A 21,427-nucleotide genomic window follows, 5' to 3' on the forward strand; every position below is an offset into this window, starting at 1 on the left:
CATACAAAGTATGCTGTCATGCTGGGACCATTTGTTAGCAATATGAAGGTGCATATGAACAGTTTTTGTGATCAAGAATTCTCCTATGCTCTTTAGTTTTAACCCTTATTGCTCTGTAAGTAGGAGGCCCAAGGTCAAAGGTCAACTTTAATCGAATTCCGTTGCCAGCGCATGTCAAGCGGCATGCATCCTTTGAGAAAGATCACATTGTTTAATCTTGAAGTTTTTGTTTTAATCAAGGCAAGTGACTTTCAGTTTATGTCTTCACCACAAGGTTGGATTTGGTCTTTGATTCCTATGTCGAGGGGTCCATAAAAGATTCCGAGAGAAGGCGCCGTTCAGTTAAAGCGGCAATTGAAATGAACATTATCAATTACGACACACCATTACCTGTAGAAATGGACAGATTTTGGGCATCAAGCAATAATAAATTTAAACTCCAGATGCTTCTTCACTCACAAGCCATAAAGCACGGAAAAGAAAGACCTTCCACAGTCAACGTTGTGGCAAGTTCTTTTTCAGGTGTATCTGGTGCAGTTACATGCCAGTCTGTCAAAGATGGCCGTTCAACAGAAATGCCAGACCTCAGTCCCGATGTAGAAGAGGCAGATGCTCGTATCATTCCACATGCGATGCATGCAGTCAAAAGTGGACCTGAACGTATTATCGTATTGTCTGGTGATACAGATGTGTTTGTACTGCTTATGCACTACTGGAATATTCTTCATTACAATGGCCTCAGCGAACTTTGGCTAAGGGCTGGTGTTGGAGATTCAACGAGATACATTCCAGTTCACACATTAGCACCAAAGGGTGGAGAAGAACTTTGCTATGTGCTACCACTTGTTCATACCCTGACTGGCTGTGACGACACAAGCAAGGTGGGAACAAAACATGCAGCCTTGAATAATGCTAGTCCATCTGAGTATCTGAAAGACTTTGATTCTGGAACAAGTTGTACCGACAGTTTCATGGCGTCCTGTGAGGCATACCTGGTACAAGTTATAAAAAAGAACACCAAGTGCACAACAATGGATCAATTAAGAGACCACATGTACCATCACAGTAAAGGTGTATCCTTGGAGCAACTTCTGCCAACTAGCCATGCAATACAGCAACACATCCATAGGGCGTTTTATGCAACCTATCAGATGGTGACTTTGTTACACCCTCATAAGCCCACATCACTGGATCCAACTGCCTTTGGCTTCAGGGAAGCAGATTAACTTTTGATGCCAACTAAAGGCATGAGACCATTTCCTGAAGAATACACAGTTTTGTGCAATTGCAAAAAATGCAGCAATGACAGATGTGCCTGTCGCAAAAATGGACTTCCCTGCATTAGTTTCTGCAAGTGTCAAAGTCTCCAGGGTGATGAACAAATTGTGCAATGCAAAAACCCCTCTGGTTCAACTCGGTATTAGCATAAAGGAAATTCCTTTATGGTATGAGGTATGTAGCAGTAATTTACTCTGTATAAGCATCGCTGGGTCATCTGGATCCCTTTGACAAACATGCGAGTAAGCAACGGTAAATTACTAAACTTGTGGACAATAGAAACTATTGTGTTAAAACATGTACTTGTCTATCATTGCTTGAGATGTCTCTCTTTCATTTGACTAGCAGATCAGGCATAGATAACATTTTATGGAACCATGGTCATCATTCCCATGGGTATTTTTAAAGGCTTCTTGGCTTCAAATAAGATTTCAATTAAATCTAACCTTATGATGTGTCCGCCTACTTGACAAAACACTGAGGGTTAATACAATGGACTGAAGAGCATAAGGGAACTCTTCACAAAACACAACTCAGAATACATTCTCAAATTGCTAAAGAAGGTACTAGTATGCAGAACATTCTATTATATTTATGGACTGAAAAAACATCTGCCTTTTAAATTTACGGCAATTTTCAGTTGTTATGTAATACAATTAGGCATTAAAAGGCCCCAAATGCATATCAAAGTAATCAGTAGCATCTATTCTAAACGTTCCATGCATCATAAATGTAAAAGTGAGTAAATCCATAACTTGGTGGGTATTTTTTTGGAGCAGTGTGAAATTTTCACTTGTACTCGGGTTTTGTGACCTTTTGACCTCTGGTGACCTCATTAACATATTAATTTGCATAATGATTAATTGTAATGAATAGAGTACTTAAATACAAACATTTAAATGGGTATTTTGTAGTTCTGTTATTTATACTTCCAAAGTTATTGCGATTTATGTTTCCCCTACCCCTAAATTTTGGTATCAATAGAGCGGCAAAGGGCGTGGCTAATGACGTCATTTCCTCTGTTACTGCTGGGTTACCAAAAGTCTACCCAAACTTTTTTGATATGTCTCATGGTCTACTTCAATATTATGAAGAGTAACTTAGGGCACATCTCATGCACACGGGGACCCCCTCAGCCAATGGACTATATAGAACAAAACGCATTTTAAATGAAATGAAAGCGTCCATTGAGACTCTCTCATGGCTTTATACAACAGGCATTTTAAGGCCATTTTCCCTGCAAGAGTGGGGGTTAGCCTTGCGGTCCCCATGACAATCTTCTCCATTTTTCTCTCACGGCTTTATCTCGACTCTAATTCACCATCTGATTTCTTTTTTTTTCTTCTTTTTTTTTTTCCAGTCGCTAAGATGGTTTTAGACTCGCTTGCAAAAAAAAAACGGGAAGAAAATTCGATGAAAGTTAACAGACGGGAAATTGCTGAGATTGGCACGGTATATCATAACACACGGGAAATTATCCAAATAACACACGGGAAATTGCGGAGAAATATTTCTTCGTTCTTCTTTTACAAGTTTAAGGACTTTGCCATTTGATGACAGTCAGCACGATGAAATGTCGCCCTCGCGAAGCGAAAAGCAGGATTAAGCATTCAGTTACGTACGTCTGCATTTTAAAAATTCATTTTCTCGGCAACCATTGGTCCAATTGACACAAAATTTTACCATAGAAGCGCCTCCGCCTGTATAATTTTTTATTTATTCTTAATTATGACGTCATAGGTCACGTGGTACGGACGCCATCTTGGAAAAACGTTACATCTCTATATCTCCCAAACTGCTCAATGGAAAAAAATTGAAACATGGCTCATTGTCAAGTACTCACCATGAGGAATAAGATATGTTGATGGTGATGTCATCGGTGCCTTAATTACGACGTCATAATTTGACATAAGTACAACACTTGATCTGATCAGTATGAATAAAACAAAAATTCCAGTGCAACCGTTAGTCCGATGCACTAAATTCTCAGAATGTGCGGCTCCTCATGTAGAATTTTTTTAATGACAATTATGACGTCATAGGTCACGTGGTACAGACGCCATGTTGGAAAAAAAAATCGAAAAAAGTTGCACCTCTATATCTCCGAAACCGCTCCATGGAAAAACACAAAACAAAACAAAACTGAAACACGGCTCATTGTCAAGTACTGCCCTTGGGGAATAAGATATGTTAATGATTATGTCATTATCCCTGGTGTTGGGCTAGCGGCTAGGGTGCCGGCTTAGGATCCTAGGATCCTGGGTTCGAATCCCGGTCGATCGCTGAATTAACGCCAGGGGGGTTGACTCAGCCTGTCATCCTTCCGAGGTCAGCTAATTTGAGTACCAGTTCACTGGTAATTCCCTGTTTGTCGTTAAAGGCGGCAAAAAGGGTTGGCGTCAGGAAGGGCATCCGGCCGTAAAACATTGCTTCAAAAAGGGGACCGAAAAACAACAACAACCACGGTTCCCGAAAAAGGCCAACCCCCGCTTTGCGGGGAAAAATGGCCTCTAAAGGTGTTTTTTTTTTTTAATGATTATGTCATCGGTGCCTTCGTTATGACGGTATAATACGACAAGTACAACACTTATCCAATCATTGTGAATTTTTTTTTTTTTTTTCCTCAGCAACTGTTGGTCTGATGGGCATGACATTTTCAACATAGAAGCGCCTCCTCCTGTAGAATATTTTAATGGTAATCAGGATGTCATAGGTCATGTGGTAGTACAGGCACCATCTTGGAAAAACCGAAAAATGTTGCACCTCTACATCTCCAAAACCGCTGCATGGAAAAAATTGAAACATGGCTCATTATAAAGAACTCCATATGGGGAATAGGTGTGGTTAACGATGACATCATTGGTGCCATAATTATGACGACATAATTCGACAGGGGCAACGCTTCGTCTGATCAGTTTGAAATGTATTGAGCGTGATCTATGCAACAATTATATTAGAAAATATAAATTTATGATGTCATCACTCACGTGGTCTAGCAGCCATATTGGATGAAAGAAAAAAAAGAAGTTCAAAAATAGAAGTTAGCTCGCAACAAGTCGACTGCGCAGGGTAAGTATTCTATGAATACCATCTAGTTTTACAAGTTATCATCATTATTATACAGAAGTAAAGGTAATTCTGTTTAAACTTCCATTCATTCCATCGATGGGGTTTGTATATGTCCCACTACTTGACATAAATTGAACATTTTAGGAGTCGCGGAAGGCGAGAGAACGAGGCCATTTCGTAGGGTTCGAAGCTCGTTTATTCGTACAGAAATCTCCAGCACACTCTACGCGAACGGAGGTCGTACCGCTTTTATAAAGCCAAAACCCTCTTCGGAGGGCGTGGCTCCGACAACCGTGCGTGCGTCACGTCCAACAAACCAAAAGCCCCACAGGCCCGTGCACGTGGATTATGACCAAACATAAGGTAACCGTCACATGCGAATAAGTTAACCGCGACATGCGAATAGGTTAACCGCTACATGCGTCCCCCCAGAATTCACTCCCACGGGCATGTACGTAGTTCGCAGACGCGCTCGGCAGTGCCGAGAAGGCTCGAGCAGTGCTCGGCCTCGGTACGCGTGAAAAAACGCCACCGTGGGGTTGAGCCGACCGAGGGGCTGGTCAAGGCCTCGGGGGAGGCTGCCGAGGCTCCTCGCGGGCCTCCCGAGGTTGCAGTTCGAGGGGGCGCTTGGCAGTGCTGAGAAGGCTCGAGCAGTGCTCGGCCTCGGTGCGCGCGAAAAGGGGTTGAGCCAACCGAGGGGCTGGTCAAGGCCTCGGGGGAGGCTGCCGAGGTTCCTCGCGGGCCTCCCGAGGATGCAGAGTAGGAGTAGTAGTTGCGCGAGTTGCAGCTTTCGACACGCGAGCTGTAGCTGTAGTTGTAGAGTTTTCGCGAGTTGTGAGCAGCAGTGCGCGCGAAGGTAACGAAGCAGCCGTGCCACCAACGTCAGTGCGCGCGCAAGAGATGAGCAGCAGTGCCACCCACATCTCGTAACTGTGTTCTTTCGGAGGGTCCTGGAGCAGGCTCGCCCCTCTGGTCGGAGAGGAGGAGCCGAGCGCGGTGCGCGAACCACATAGCCGCTCGTCGTTTCCAAAACTCCGGCAGTTCGATCGAAACTGCGTTCAAAACCGCGCCCGCATCCGTTCGGGAGAAGCCGGGGTCACCAGTTTCGGTGGCTTCCCTGGCCAGGGCACGCTTGCCGTGTTCGTTTGCAGCCCCCGAATCCGTTCGGGGGCAGCCGGGGTCACCAGTTTAGGAGTCGCGGAAGGCGAGAGAACGAGGCCATTTCGTAGGGTTCGAAGCTCGTTTATTCGTACAGAAATCTCCAGCACACTACGCGAACGGAAGTCGTACCGCTTTTATAAAGCCAAAATCCTCTTCAGAGGGCATGGCTCCGACAACCGCGCGTGCGTCACGTCCAACAAACCAAAAGCCCCACAGGCCCGTGCACGTGGATTATGACCAAACATAAGGTAACCGTTACATGCGAATAAGTTAACCGCAACATGCGAATAAGGTAACCGCTACAACATAAGTTATTGTGAGGTGTGCATGTTTGTTTGAAAATCAGGGTAACATTAGATGAGAGGAGGACCAATGTGTTGTCCAACCTGCTCTTAAATAATGGAAGTGCCTGTAAACTTCAAGTTTATTTAATTTAAGAAATGATACTTTCTATCATGTATGCTGCAAGGAAAATAGACATTTTGTTTTTCGCTGGAAAGAAGGGTGTATACATCGCTCGTAATACTTCCCTTCTCCCCCCCCCCCCCCCCCCCCAAGGTCTTTTCCATTTGATGACAGTCGTCGCGATGAAATGTTTAATTTATATGTAGTCACAATAAAAAGTCAACAATAGAAAGTTGGTTCTGCATGTGGGGAAATAGAGTGAAGAGAGAGGAGTAAAGCGAAGAGAGCAGTGGGAAGGAGTTGGAAAGGAGTGAGGGAGTGAGGGAGTGAGGGGGAGAGGAGTAATGGGAAGACAGGAGTGAGGAGGAGTTAGAGAGGAATGAGGGGGAGAGAAGAGTGGAGTGATGGGGTGGGGTGGGGGCAAATGAATGAGGGGGAGAGGAGATGAGTGAGGAGTAACATGTTACATAAAATAAATAAACTGTGTAGATTACATCATTTGTGTTTCTGATAAATTGACAGTAACCATTTTGTAAAACTGAATATGCTGCATCGAAATGAAAATGTCTAAATGTCACACATGTCGAAGCCCGTGGGATTCCCACGGGTGCCCCCACTAGTTAATTAATAGACGTTAAAAAGCGCGTACAAGCGCGCGCGCGCGCGCGCACACACACACACACACACACACACACACACACACACACACACACACACACACACACACACACACACACACACACACACACACACACACACACACACACACACACACACACACACACACACACACACACACACACACACACACACACACACACACACACTTCTAGGCTGTGGTGACACAATGGTGTGCACAACGTGGCTAGCCATAACCCTTCCAGTATTGTATACAAATCAGTGGTCCCCAACCCTGGAGCAGGAACGGGGGTCAAATCCCTCCCCCCCCCAAAAAAAAGTTGCATATTTAATGAGTCCCCAATGTTGAGTGCATGTACAAAGTTTCATTTTAAAATGTTTTAAAATGTGCTCGCAAATGCATTTTTCGGTATTTGACCTTCTGACCCCAACCAAAGAGACGAGACCAAAATGACACTGCTTTTGCACCTTGGTGCCATGTGGTGATCATAACCAACTACCAAGTTTGGTGAATCTCTGCCCAACCATTTAGGAGATAGCATAACAGACACAAACAGACAGACCCAATTACAATATCTCCCAGTTGTATTTTTTCAAAAAGTGTGGGGATAATAAAGAATGTTTATTAAATTGTATGGGTACCGGTTTGTTGTGGTCATCCGTTACTTCAAATACCCACAACATTGTCTTTTCAATTGAAGGAATAAATTAAACAGTCCTCCTAAGACAGCCATAAGCAGATAAATGTTACCTTTCGGTAGACGAAAGTAGGCAGGGTCCACGTCTTTCTGGAAGTCGTTGTAGTCGATGTAATATTTGTCAAAGTGAGAGCCAAGCAAGGTGTTCACTCCTATCATCTCGTATCGCATTGGTTCGACATCAGCACCATTGCCGGTAACCCACAGGGAATATGTCTGCTTCCTGCCACCATCGTACATCACATTACGCCAGAGCTGACACTTCCTGCCTTTGATGTGATCCATGCCTACAAACTGAGGCAACCAAGTATCGCAATAGATGTTTGTCATTAGTACAATGACCATCCACACAATCAAGTCATCATCGTAGCAAATCAATTTTAATGTTAAGGTGGAAAGATGTCGAAAAATTATTTAAATAAAAAAATACAAACATTTGTACTTTAAACCAATGAACAACTCAGAAAACCAGCAAACAATGCCTCAATCTTTGCGGGACTCACTCATTCAATATTTGTGGCCTCAAGAGCAAAGAAAATGAATGAATGAATGATCGTTTTAAGGCCATTTTCCCCACTAGAGCGGGGGTTATCCTTGCGGGCCCCATGACAATCATGGTTCCCTGTTTGAGGCAATGTTTTTATGGCCGGATGCCCTTCCTGGCGCCAACCCTTGGTCGCCTCTTACGATGCGCAGGGATACGGTGTACCTATTCTAAACCGGGGTACACACCGGGATCATTCATCCCAGCAAGCTGGTACTCAATTTGCCGACCTGGCGGCACAACCAACATACATACCGGCAACCGGCAGCAACACCGCATATACACATATATATATATACAGGGATTATCCTGGAGGGTTTTAGCAACGGGAGAAAATCTCCCTGTGTACAAAACAATGAGATTTTTTCCAAACACGATGGGATTATACAAAATTGTTTTCCTCAAGAGCAAAGAGACAGAGGAAAAAAGAAAGAAAGAAAGATCCCTTTCTACCCTGCCCCAATCAAACTGCTGTGAATGCAGCAACACTGCAGGGTATGAACAGAAACTGATCAGTCTCTGTCTCTCTGAGAATTGATTAGTTGGTGCTAAACAAAATTTATATCACAAAACGATTGTAACCCACAAACAAGGACATGATGGATTTGAAACAGCAAACCAATCAATGACCTTCTACAAATAACCAAATGCACTCGCATGCTGATGACTCAACATTACATTCCTCCATGTTTTCCCATCTGCCCCATCTTCCCTCACTCTATCTACATCTCGTTTGATCACAACCACTTCTTTAAATTCGGATTTGGACAAGATTTCCCAGTGGGGCAAATGTAATCGGGTTAAATCTAATGCTTCCAAAACTCAATTTCTTCCCATCTCTCTCTCTCTCTCTAAAACTCCCCTCAACTGTACAATCTCCTTTGAAAGCTCCACAATTACACCATGTGATTCAATAAACCTACTAGGTATTACCCCAACATCAAATTTATCCTGGAATCCACACATTATGCAAATAGCTAAGTCTGCCTCCAATAAACTAAGAGTCCTGGTCAGATGTCAAAGATTCTTCTCCTCGAAACAGTTGCTTCAACTATATAAAGGATTCATTCCTCATTGTATAGAGTACTGCTCTCACATCTTGGGAGGTTCTAGATCCACATACTTATTGGACAGAATTGAATCCAAAGTAATCCGATTTATCATCTCTCCAAATCTGACTTTAAAACTCGACCCGCTCGGATCAAGCTGTAAAGTTGACTTTCTCTTTTCTACAGATATTACTTTGGTTTCTGTTCCCAATAACTTGTTGCTTGTATACCTCCGCCATTTGTGAGAATACTCGACAAGCCTCGACATCGCATGATTATTCTGTGGCCATTGGTAACTTAAGGGTGGGCCGTTATGTTTGTTTCTTCCCCTCCAATGCCAAACTCTGGAACTGCTTCCCATGTCTCCAAACACTTATGATCTTCCCCTTTTCAAAAAGCAGATTTTTTTTTTTACCTCCTCAAAAACTCAAACCTATTGTCTTTTTCTTCACTTTTCTATCAATGCAGTTCTTTTATTTAAGGCCTGGCCTCGATGAGGATTATATAGTCCGTGACTGGAGCCTTCCACATTAAAAAACAAACAAACAAACAAACAAAACAGGATGTGGAAGTAGCGAGGGGGCTCTCGATCCCACAGTGTGTCTGGTCGAGGACATTTGTATTTTCACACATTTTTGAAACCACTGCATTGATCGAACTTTGGTACACCCAGGCAAATTGGTGCTAAAACGTGGGAAACAAAGCAAAATTTCTGCCATTTTTACACGTGGTATATGCAAATGGTAAGAGAGGAACATAATATATTAAATAGATAACTTGTCTCACTCTCTTGGATGCAAACTGTTTGAGTAATACGATCAAAGAAATCGTGGCATTTCAATGGACATCACAAATCAGCAGTTCCAATTTCCATCTGTACATGTAGGAAAAACATGAATGTGGGATTTGACCAGGATATTGGCACCGAAGGGGAATAACCTATACTTTCAGTGTACTGTACACATTAATATGTACCTAGAAATAATCTCCAGCACAAAGGTTTGCGATTTTCACGAATGGAATCGGATACCTTAAAACTTGAGATGTCCGGGAAGATCGGCTGTGAATAAATTGGAGTCGTCTTTGTACCATTGACTTGAAAGCATTTAATGACATTAAACTCCGTCTCTGTCGTTTCAGGGCTGATCTTGTAGCCAATCCCATTCTGGAGCTCAAATGCATGTTGAAATGTCTTTACTTGGCCTGAAACAAACAATAAATGGATAAATAGGCAAGTCTCATTACTATCCTTATTGTATCTTTTTGTTGTATACATCAGGACTAGCTTTGTGTTTTGTGTGGTGCAGCGACGATGCATTGACGGCGTAGGTTTATGTTCATACAGCAGGCAAACACACCTTTTCGGTTTTATCATACAGATACATGTATTTTACATATTTTTACCTCCACCACCAAAGGTGCACCACCCCTGTCTGTTTGTTTGGCTGTCTGCAAGCAGATTATCTCAAAAAGTTAGGGACGGATTCAGACAAAATTTGGTGGACCGGTTGGGTGACAAGGATGAATCGATTGGATTTTTTTTTAATGATCCGTATACAATAAATCTTTAAGTGATTCTTCACCATTGAGAGATGGGGCCAAAAAACGTTAAATAGCACAATATCTCAAAACGTTATGGATGAGTTTTGACAAAACTAGTTGGATGAGTTGTTTAGGTGAAGGGAACAATCTGATTAGATTTTGGTTAAGGTCCGGAACCACATCCGGCCTAACAGTGGGATACAAAACGTAAATTGTCCAGCCTGGTGGAGGTATGTGCTCTACCAAGTGTCATTCTAATAGTACATACAGTACTTTATAGACGTGCATTTTCATAGTACATACTCTGTAAAGGTACTTGGATGAAAAAAAAGAAAAGAAAAAAAGACATCTATTACTGGCTACCACCAGGTGGCATTTGTGGCCGATGTTAACACATTATGTGCGGATAGACAGATACAAACAAACAAGCGGGCACAAATGTAATAGCCTTTCCTCCAGTGAGGGTAAAATATTGCTTTGGTGCTCATTTGAGCACATGCATCACAATTGTAATTTTGGGGTAAAACGTGTTATGGTTTTGTCTTATGGACCTTGTTATTCATGCAATACAGGTGGAAAAATTCCTCTGCAAGGCTTGGACATTGTAGAAAATAAAATGTCCGAAGAGTTAAAAATTTCCTTCTGCGTCATTTTTGGGGTGAGTGGGAGGGGAGGTGGGAATGATGGGTCGGCTGGTGTCCAGATGTCGATCAATTAAACTACATTATCATGCAATAAACTAAAGCCAATAAATTATAACCAAAAACGGGTCCAAAAGTAGTAGAAACAACACAAAAAAATAAACAAAATTCCAATTTAAAGAGAGACTTAAAATCCAGCACAGGATTCACCAATCATTCCCTGCAGTTATCCCCTTTTTTATTTATTTTTCCAGGATCAAATGCTCATGGAGGAGCTTGTACGTACATCATATGTAGGACAAAGCCATCAGTATACCAACAAGGACATTAGTATGCAATGGACAAACAGAGTATATGATCAGCCAGGGGTCCAGGTGGGAACACTACCAGGCAAAGCCAAACTAAGGGTTGAGATGGGAACACTTTTTGTCGTAGCAAACCCAAACATACCTTTGTAGTAATCAATCCGACTTTCTTTGCCCGTACCATTGTACCAGGCCTCAAACGGCTCTTCAATCTCAGAATAAGGAAGATGGATGACACCTGGTGAGAAAACAGGATTATTTGGCACAGTGAAGATAACATTAATGAACAAGCAGATTACTTCTGCATTTTTTTTTGTAGAAAAGGGAAAGAATGACAGGTAAGAGAAGGACAAGCAGTGAACAACCTGGATATAAACTCAAACTTACCAATAAGGGACTTGAAAGTACAGGAAACGAAGGCCAGGGATGAAACAGCAATGAAACAAAAAAATATCTATATATACAGTGCATTCAGAAAATATTCAAACCCCTTCACTTTTTCACATTTTGTTATGTTGCAGCCTTATGCTGAAATCGTTTAAATTCATTTTTTCCCTCCTCAATCTACACTCAATACCCCATAATGACAACGAGAAAACAGGATTTTACAAAGTTTTGCAAGTTTATTAAAAAAAACAAACTGAAATATCACATTGGGATAAGTATTCATACCCTTTGCTATGACACTTGAAATTTAGCACAGGTGCCTCCCATTTCTCTTGATCATCTTTGAGATGTTTCTACACCTTGATTGGAGTCCACCTGTGGTAAAGTCAATTGATTGGACATGATTTGGAAAGGCACACACCTGTCTATATAAGGTCTCACAGCTGACAATGCATATCAGAGCAAAAACCAAGCCATGAGGTCGAAGGAACTCCCTGCAGAGCTCAGAGACAGGATTGTGTCGAGGCACAGATCTGGGGAAGCCAACAAAAAATCTCTGCTGCATTGAAGGTTCCCAAGAGCACAGTGGTCTCCATAATTCTTAAATGGAAGAAGTTTGGAACAGCCAGGACTCTTCCTAGAGCTGGCCGCCCGGCCAAACTGAGCAATCAGGGGAGAAGGGCCTTGGTAAGAGAGGTGACCAAGAACCCGATGGTCACTCTGGCTGAGCTCCAGAGATCCTGTGTGGAGATGGGAGAAACTTCCAGAAGGACAACCATCACTGCAACACTCCACCGATCTGGGCTATACGGCAGAGTGGCCAGACGGAAGCCAAACAGTTCAATCTTTGTTTCATCAGACCACAGAATCTTGTTTCTCACAGTCTCAGAGTCCTTTAGGTGTTTTTTTGCAAACTCAAAGCAGGCTTTCATGTGTCTTTCACCGAGGAGAGGCTTCCGCCTGGCCACTCTGCCATAAAGCAGAGATCGGTGGAATGTTGCAGTGATGGTTGTCCTTCTGGAAGTTTCTCCCATCTCCACATAGGATCTCTGGAGCTCAGCCAGTGACCATTGGGTTCTTGGTCACCTCTCTTACCAAGGCCCTTCTCCCCCGATTGCTGTTTGGCCGGGCAGCCAGCTCGAGGAAGAGTCCTGGCTGTTCCAAACTTCTTCCATTTAAGAATTATGGAGACCACTGTGCTCTTGGGAACCTTCAATGCAGTAGAATTTTTTTTTGTAGGCTTCCCCAGATCTGTGCCTCAACACAATCCTGTCTCTGAGCTCTGCAGGCAGTTCCTTCGACCTCATGGCTTGGTTTTTGCTCTGATATGCACGGTCAGCTGTGAGACCTTATATAGACAGGTGTGTGCCTTTCAAAATCATGTCCAATCAATTGAATTTACCACAGGTGGACTCCAAACAAGGTGTGGAAACATCTCAAAGATGATCAAGACAAATGGGAGGCACCTGAGCTAAATTTCAAGTGTCATAGCAAAGGGTAAGAATACTTATGTCAATGTGATATTTCAGTTTTTTCTTTTTAATAAATTTGAAAAACTTTCTAAAATCCTGTTTTCTCTTTGTCATTATGGGTATCGAGTGTAGATTGATGAGCTGCAACATAACAAAATGTGAAAAAAGTGAAGGGGTCTGAATGCTTTCTGAATGCTCTCTATATATATGGAAACGTCGGTGTAGGGAGGAGGGGAGAAAACACAATAACCTGGAAAGGAAGTCGAGGGCTTAAGGAATGGTTAATAAGGATGGAAAAGATCATGAGTATGGATGGAGGAAGAGGTGAACAACGATCTTGAAGTCCTGGAGGGAAGATTCATGGTCCATTACCTAAACTCGTTATCCCCATGCTTTTTGAAAACAACCTAGAACGGCACTCTTCAGTAATCTGACTTGGAGTTCAGCTGTTCTCAAGTTATCGCAGTAATGAAAACCTATCAGGGATGCATAACCTAAAAATATGATGCCTCCAGCGACTTCGTCAGCGGAGGCATAAAAACAGTTTCTTCTGTCCATTTGTTAAACTAGGACGTGCCCGTACGTGGGTGCCCGTACGTGCGTGCAAAAAAGCATGCGTGCAAACAACAACAACAAAAAAAAAACTTTGAAACCACGTGGCAGTAACGACCACAGAACCCCCCCCCTCTATTTACATGAAATGGTTTGGTTCATTCGCAACGACCACAGAACCCCCCCCCCCCCCCCCCTCTATTTACATGAAATGGTTTGGTCCATTCGCAAAGCCAAAGCGAACGGCGAACGGCTAAATCACCATAGCTCGGTAACTACTTCTCCGATTAATTTCAAACCTTGAAAAGGCACATCCTCGGGTCCCCAGCAATATACCTGGCAAGTTTCAAGTATATCGGACCGGTAGTTGTCGAGAAACAGCGGTCACAGACACACACACACACACACACACACACACACACACACACACACACACACACACACACACACACACACACACACACACACACACACACACACACACACACACACACACACACACACACACACACACACACACACACACACACACACACACACACACACACACACACACACACACACACACACACACACTACTGGAATTATAGATAGATAAATCTCCCAAACAGTTGGCAGAAATTAACCATATTTGGTAGTTATGATCACCACATGGCAGGAACGTGCAGAGCAGCATCCCTTTTGGCTCTGTCCTCTGGGGTGGAGTCAAAAGGTCGAATGCCAAAAAATGCGACTCGAATGGCACTCAGTAGAGAGCATATCTCCGCCAAGTGAACAGTTTACGTTTTGTATCCCACAGTGGTCCAGAAAATCACAATACAGAATCACATTTAATTGAAATCATCCGTCCACAACTTTGAGATATCCTGCTGCATATCGTTTTTGGCCCTACCTCCCAATGGTAAAGAATCACTTCATAAATTCTACTAGCCGGATCCAGCTCTTCACCAAAATTGAATCGATTCTTCCTCGGCGCACGCCTAACATCTCCACAAAGTTTCATCCAAATCCATGCATAACTTTTTGAGATATCCTGCTATGTATCGTTTTTGGCCCTATCTCCCAATGTTGAAGAACCACTTAAAATTTTCAAGTAGCCGGATCCGAATCCGGATCTTCACCAAAATCTAATAATTTCGTCCCTGTGACATACGCTACATCTCTGCCAAATTTCGTCCGAATCTGTCCACAACTTTCTTAAGATATCTCGTTCACAAACGGACAGGGGTGAAAACAAAACCTTCATCCACCTTTAGTGGCAGAGGTAATTACAGGCACATTTTTTAAATGAAACTTTGTATCGACAATCAACATTGGGGGAAATATTAAATCTGAAAATATTTTTTGTATTTGACCCCCAAGTTCACACCCCAGGGTGTGACGACTTAGGGTGTCGGGTCAAAAAGGAAAATTGATTTTAACCCTAAATTTGATATTAGGTCATTCCTGGTTGAACTTTTTTTTTTTTTTTTTTACTGGCGGCTAGGGTGCCAGCTTAGGATCCTCGGATCCTGGGTTCGAATCTCGGTCGATCTCCGAATTAACGCCAGGGGGGTTGACTCAGCCTGTCATCCTTCTGAGGTCGGCTAATTGAGTACCAGTTCACTGGTAATTCCCTGTTTGTCGTTGAAGGCGGCAAAAAGGGTTGGCGTCAGGAAGGGCATCCGGCCGTAAAACATTGCTTCAAAAAAAGGGGACCAAAAAACAACAACTACCATGGTCCCCGAAAAGGCCAACCCCCGCTTTGCGGGGAAAAATGGCCTCTAAACGGTGATCTTTTTACTATTATCTATTAAACGGTTATTAATTAATTACTATTTTTAATTAATTAATTTAATTAATTTGATTAATTAATTAATTAATTAAAATTACTTAATTTAATTAATTAATTAATTATTACTATTAAACGGTATTATTACTAAACGGTTGAACTTTTTGAGATCTTTCAGGTTAGCTTTAGGTGGGAAGCGTGAGGATTTGAGATGGCGCCATCAACTTTACTCCAGTTCCCTCATTTGAAAGCGTTTGATCACAATACACCCATTTATTTTATACAATTGATCAAGTATCATGTCATATCTTCTTTCATATGCAGCACGAGGCTGTGGGATAGCATCACTGGCTGAGGACGCAACTGTGCCGATGATGCAGTGCCCTCTGTAGGTTAGGGGAGGAATTTGTGATATGTTAATGGTGCTGGCGATAGTTCGGCTACTCTTTTATAGCCGGGTCGGGATTCAAACAACGGATAGACCGCTTAGAGGAGAGTGTGCGTACCTCTAGACTCTCGGGCATCCTACAAGCCCTCATCTTGTATGATCAGAAATTTTTATAAATTATTATTACCAAAGCAAAGAAAAACACAGGTGAAGACAAAAGAGAGAATCCAAAAAAGGTCGAAACTCTGCATACCTGATACATGGTACAAATCACCAAACTTTGGAGGTTCCTTGGCTGGAAACGCAGCGGCAAGACCTACGGCGAGAATCATTTTTCTGAGTTAGAAAGAAAAATCCAATTCATTTCACCATCACAACTTTGCCAGGTGAGCCTCAATGTATAGTTTTGCTGTACCAGGTGATGACGTTTCTCGGAACTGGAGATCAACTCTTGATATTTAGTATTTAGATGCAATTGTCCAGTTGAAAATGTAACCGTCGGAATTTACAGCAACTACGGATTGTTATAAAATAAGATTTTAATCCGCAACATGAAATGTGCCGTACATCATATTTCTTCCTAAAGATTATTTTACTAACATTTGGAAAAATCTATTTATTAGACACAGGAGGCCATTTTGCCCATTATGAGCAGCAACAACGCCCATTACCTCCCCCAACATGACATGTTCAAGGGGATTTGCGGATGAGAACAGTGGGTGAGGAACACGAGCCTCAACGGGACGTTTTAACACAAATTTGTGATTTTTATTTATTGTTTAATGACCTGGAGGTACCTGGAGGCACCTGGGGGCACCTGGAGGGAGGCTTGTACTTTACTTGTAGGGTGAGGTTAATGAACATTCACTCTTTGGACGAGAGCCTCTCACTGACGTCACAATTGCACATCATATATATTATATTTATATGGGTTCATAATTGGACAAACATCCTTCTCAACACAACCACAGGTCTTCTTCTTCTTCTTCATTAATTATGATCCTGAAGATCACGGTGTAATCGGTACTTCAAAGGTGAACACCATGCTCCACCTGACCAATATCCACGTAGCACTCAAACTCAAAGTCCACCCCCAATACCTGGAGACATACCCGTGAATGAATTCCGTTCATTTAGACAGGTTCACTTACCGAGACAACAAGCGATCCATAGCAAAGACATACCGTCCACACTGCGGCTCGGCGAATGCTCCACGTGACGCGGCCCGGCCAATCAGCGCTGCCAAAATCAGCTGATCAGCTGCTCGTGCTTGCGCCGACCTGCACCCCGTCTCGTGACTTGCTTTTACCATGTTTCACTTCCTCATAATGTGGTTGTTGTTTTACATCCGTTCCGTCATTGTGGACATGGAGGAACGTCCATGTTGTGTTTTTTAGTCGCGCCAACCCCGCAATTAATTTTATTTTGTGTCAACTCAACTGGCCTTGTTTTTAAAGGGTCGCGGCTCCGTGTGCCAAGAAGGGATAATGAATGAATTTTTTAAATGAATGAATTTTCAATGAATGAATGCAGGATTGAAGGAATAAGTAATTAATTAATTACATAAATGATTAATAGATATTGTTTATCTTATTAATTGATTTTTAAAAGGGGAGATCAGTGAGTGTGGTAGGAACACTTTAAACCGGGAAAGGAGTTTGTAACTGGAAGTACCTTTTGTGTCGGCTATTGCTTACTTACTGTACGTATTATGTAGATGAACGAAAGATGCTCAAGTGTAGAAAATACACGTTTTTAAGGCGCAGCCCATAAGGGTAGGGCAATGATGTTAGGAACAGCGTTTGTCCCCCCGTATGTATGGTAGGGTATGGTATGGTATGGTATGCAGAGCCTCCGCTGGGTATGTGGGGGGCCTCCTGCAAACCTCACGTGGGGGCCCCTTCTATTGGAGGGTTCATAATATGGAGACAGATCTTCAAGCAAAGAATTTATTCATACCTTGGTTCCGGAGGGGGTTAGCGAAGTATGACAATGACCAGCTCTGTCTGTTTGTCTCTGCGAGTATCTGTCTTTCCACACCATCATGGGTAATGTATTGCCATGTCTCGGCTGGCTATGCCTGTACCGATTGTAACCAAACTTGTTTGGATAGTAGTGTGGGTCACCCAGAGTGTGATATGTGGCCAACAATGAACCAAGTCAAATGTAAATTGCTGTTCATTATTTGCCAGGATAGCTCATGTGGGCCTAATGCTGAGTATGTTAAGAATGAACATAACGCTGACTGACGTCCTAAAGGTACTTCCACAAGATGGAGGAAATGACGTGAAATCGAGTAAATAATTAATAGTAAATTTTATTGACGAAGGCAGTGAACGCACGGCCCTCGAGCAGATGGCGGAAGTGCCTGACCGCCAAGTGAAGTCCGAGCAACTCGCGGTCGAAGGTACTGTAACGGCGTTCGGGCGGGCGAAGCTGCCGGCTAAAGAACGCCAGCGGTTGCCAAGCTCCACGCACCCATTGCTCGTGCACCGCGCCCACCACGTAGTCCGAGGCATCGGTGGTGAGGGCGATCGGTGCATCGGGCGCCGGGTGCGCGAGCATGGTGGCGTTAGCCAAGGCGAGCTTCGCGCCCGTGAACGCCGTGTCCATCTGCTCGGTCCAGGTAACGTCGCCTTTGCCCGGCTTACCTCGGAGAGCTTCGTGCAGGGGGCGCAGGAGCTGGGCGATACGGGGCAGGAACCGATGGTAAAAGTTCACCATGCCCAGGAACTCCTGCAGCCCTCTGATCGTGCGGGGGCGCGGAAACCCCTTCACCGCCTCCACCTTGGCCGGCAGGGGGACGGCTCCGTGCCTGGTGACACGGTGCCCCAGAAAATCGATTGTGGCGGCGCCGAACCGGCACTTTGCGGGGTTCACAATCAGGCCATGCTGGCCCAGGCGTTCGAAGAGCGTGCGGAGGTGGCGTAGGTGCTCTTCGCGGGACGCGCTGGCGACGAGGATATCGTCCAGGTAGACGTAGACAAAATCCAAGTCGTGCAGGACGCTGTCCATCAGTCGCTGGAACGCCTGAGCCGCATTCTTCAGACCGAAGGGCATGCGCAGGAACTCGAAGAGTCCGAATGGCGTGATGACCGCCGTCTTCGGGATGTCCTCCGGCCTGACGGGGACCTGATGGTAGCCGCGTATGAGGTCCACCTTCGAGAAGAAGGACCTGCCCGCCAAACGGGCGGAAAAGTCCTGAATGTGGGGGACGGGGTAGCGGTCGGGAGTCGTGGCGTCATTGAGACGGCGATAGTCCCCGCCCGGTCGCCATCCCCCGCCGGGCTTCGGCACGATGTGCAGCGGCGACGCCCAAGCGCTCTCTGAGCGCCGAACGATGCCGAGTCGCTCCAGGGTAGCGAACGCCGCTTTTGCCACCGCCAGCTTCGTCGGCTCGAGGCGGCGTGCCCGGGCGTAGACCGGTGGCCCGACGGTGGGGATGTGATGGGCCACCCCGTGCTTGACGGCCCCCGCCGAGAAGGTGGGCCGCGTGAGGGCCGGGAAGCCGGCGAGGAGGCGGGTGAATGCGTCCGCTGCCGGAAGCGTACAGACCAACGTGGCCGGAACCGAACCGTTCGGCAAGCCGCTTGGCAAGCCGCTCGTTGAGCTGGGCAACGCACAAGCGAGCGAGCTGAACGTCTCGGCCTGGACAAGACGTCTGCGCTTGACGTCGACCAGGAGCCCATTAGCGCACAGGAAGTCCGCGCCAAGCAGTGCCATGGGCACGTCGGCGGTGACGAACGTCCATCGGAAAACCTGCCCTCCAAACCGCAGAGAGAGGCAGCGTTTTCCGTACGTACGGATGGGCGTCCCGTTCGCGGCAAGCAGCGCGGGGCCCCCACCCGCGGCGTGCTTGTCTGACGTGCCGGCGGGAATGACACTCACCTGCGCTCCCGTGTCGCACAGGTAACGGCGCCGGAGAAGGTGTCCGTTATGAACAGCAGGCTGCTCGAACGGCCGGCGCTCATCGCCACTATTGAGCGCCGGCCCGGGCGTTTCCCGACCTGTTGAAGGAGCATGGCGGATGACACTGCCGAGCTTCGTGGCCGAACTTGGCGTGGAACCAGCACCAGGTGGTGGAGCTGGAGGAGCGCGGCTGGCTCCGCCAGGCCGGTGGAGTTGGCGGGTTTCCCCGCGGTGGCGGTTTTCGCCGCGGCGGTGGGCGGGGTGTGGCGGCGTTCACGAGGTGCGTATACGCATGCTGCGTATGCTGTAGAAGCTGATGCTGTGGAACAGCAGCATGGGAGGCAGCAGCAGGAGGCCCGGCAGCAGCATCAGCCTCGAGGGCCGTGACGGCCACGCCGACTCTCGCCCGCGTGTCCGAAGCGGCAAAGTACCTGTCCGCCACGGCTGCCAATGCTCGGGGTTCCGTTAGCCCGGTCCCGGCTAACGCGAGGCGAACCTGCGCTGGAAGTTGGCGCCGGAAAAGCGCCCGGAATAGAGAACCGGGGGCTTCGTCGCCCAACAGTGACAGCATATGGTCCATTCGGACCGACGGGCGCGTGTCACCGAGCTCGGGGAGATCCAGGAGGCGGTCGGCCCGTGCGTCGTCCGTGAGGCCGAACGTGGCTAGGAGTAGCCGCTTGAGTGCCTCGTACTTGTGGCCGTCCGGTGGGTGGCGAAGGACGGACACAACTCGAGCGGCCGTGCCGGGCCCGAGGGAGGCGACGACGTGGCAATAGCGCGTGTCATCGCCGGTGAGGCGCCGAAGCTGAAATTGGGCTTCGGCCTGGACGAACCAGACTTCGGCCTGAGCCTCCCAAAATTCCGGAAGTTTGACGAAGTTGGCCATGGCAATGGCGTCGCGTGTGGAAGGATCGCTCCGGCAGATCCAACGTCGAGGGTCACCAGTAAAGCGCGGCGTTACGCGCGCTGCTTGCGAGCAAGGAGGAAGCGGACAAGCGGTAACATATAAACATCTTTATTGTAAGAGCTCACTGTAACACTGGCCCGCTCCGAGCTGGGCGCCCGGTGTATCTCATGAGGCCACGCCTACCCCTCGGGCGTGGCCACCGCCCACTTGGTGCGCGGGATGATGTCACCACGCCAGTGGGCTTTTGTGTCCGCCACAATCCTGAAGATCACGGTGTAATCGGTACTTCAAAGGTGAACACCATGCTCCACCTGACCAATATCCACGTAGCACTCAAACTCAAAGTCCATCCCCAATACCTGTAGACATACCCGTGAATGAATTCCGTTCATTTAGACAGGTTCACTTACCGAGACAACAAGCGATCCATAGCAGAGACATGCCGTCCACACTGCGGCTCGGCGAATGCTCCACGTGACGCGGCCTGGCCAATCAGCGCTGCCAAAATCAGCTGATCAGCTGCTCGTGCTTGCGCCGACCTGCACCCCGTCTCGTGACTTGCTTTTACCATGTTTCACTTCCTCATAATGTGGTTGTTGTTTTACATCCGTTCCGTCATTGTGGACATGGAGGAACGTCCATGTTGTGTTTTTTAGTCGCGCCAACCCCGCAATTAATTTTATTTTGTCTCAACTCAACTGGCCTTGTTT

The 21,427-nt window shown here is 45.7% G+C and overlaps 1 protein-coding gene across 2 annotated transcripts in view; it reads right to left on the reverse strand.

Annotated features, from left to right (window-relative positions):
- Positions 1–21,375, reverse strand: part of LOC137423052 (digestive cysteine proteinase 2) — a 49,084-nt gene extending 27,709 nt beyond the window's left edge. The window contains exons 1-5 of one of the 2 annotated variants that reach the window (XM_068109827.2): positions 21,128–21,375; positions 16,155–16,217; positions 11,477–11,569; positions 9,874–10,046; positions 7,304–7,544 (exon numbers count right to left, since the gene is read on the reverse strand). In XM_068109827.2, coding sequence (XP_067965928.2) covers positions 7,304–7,544; positions 9,874–10,046; positions 11,477–11,569; positions 16,155–16,217; positions 21,128–21,158 — 601 coding nt within the window. In that variant the 5' untranslated portion in view covers positions 21,159–21,375. Of the gene's footprint in view, positions 1–7,303; positions 7,545–9,873; positions 10,047–11,476; positions 11,570–16,154; positions 16,218–17,052; positions 17,209–21,127 lie in introns of those variants that run through there. The other variant, XM_068109828.2, reaches the window with a different exon arrangement.
- Between the last annotated feature and the right edge of the window lie 52 nt (positions 21,376–21,427).

The sequence above is a fragment of the Myxine glutinosa genome, chromosome 3, assembly GCF_964187855.1.
Source record: "Myxine glutinosa chromosome 3, kmMyxGlut1.1, whole genome shotgun sequence".
In the NCBI taxonomy this organism is placed as follows: Eukaryota; Metazoa; Chordata; class Myxini; order Myxiniformes; family Myxinidae; genus Myxine; species Myxine glutinosa.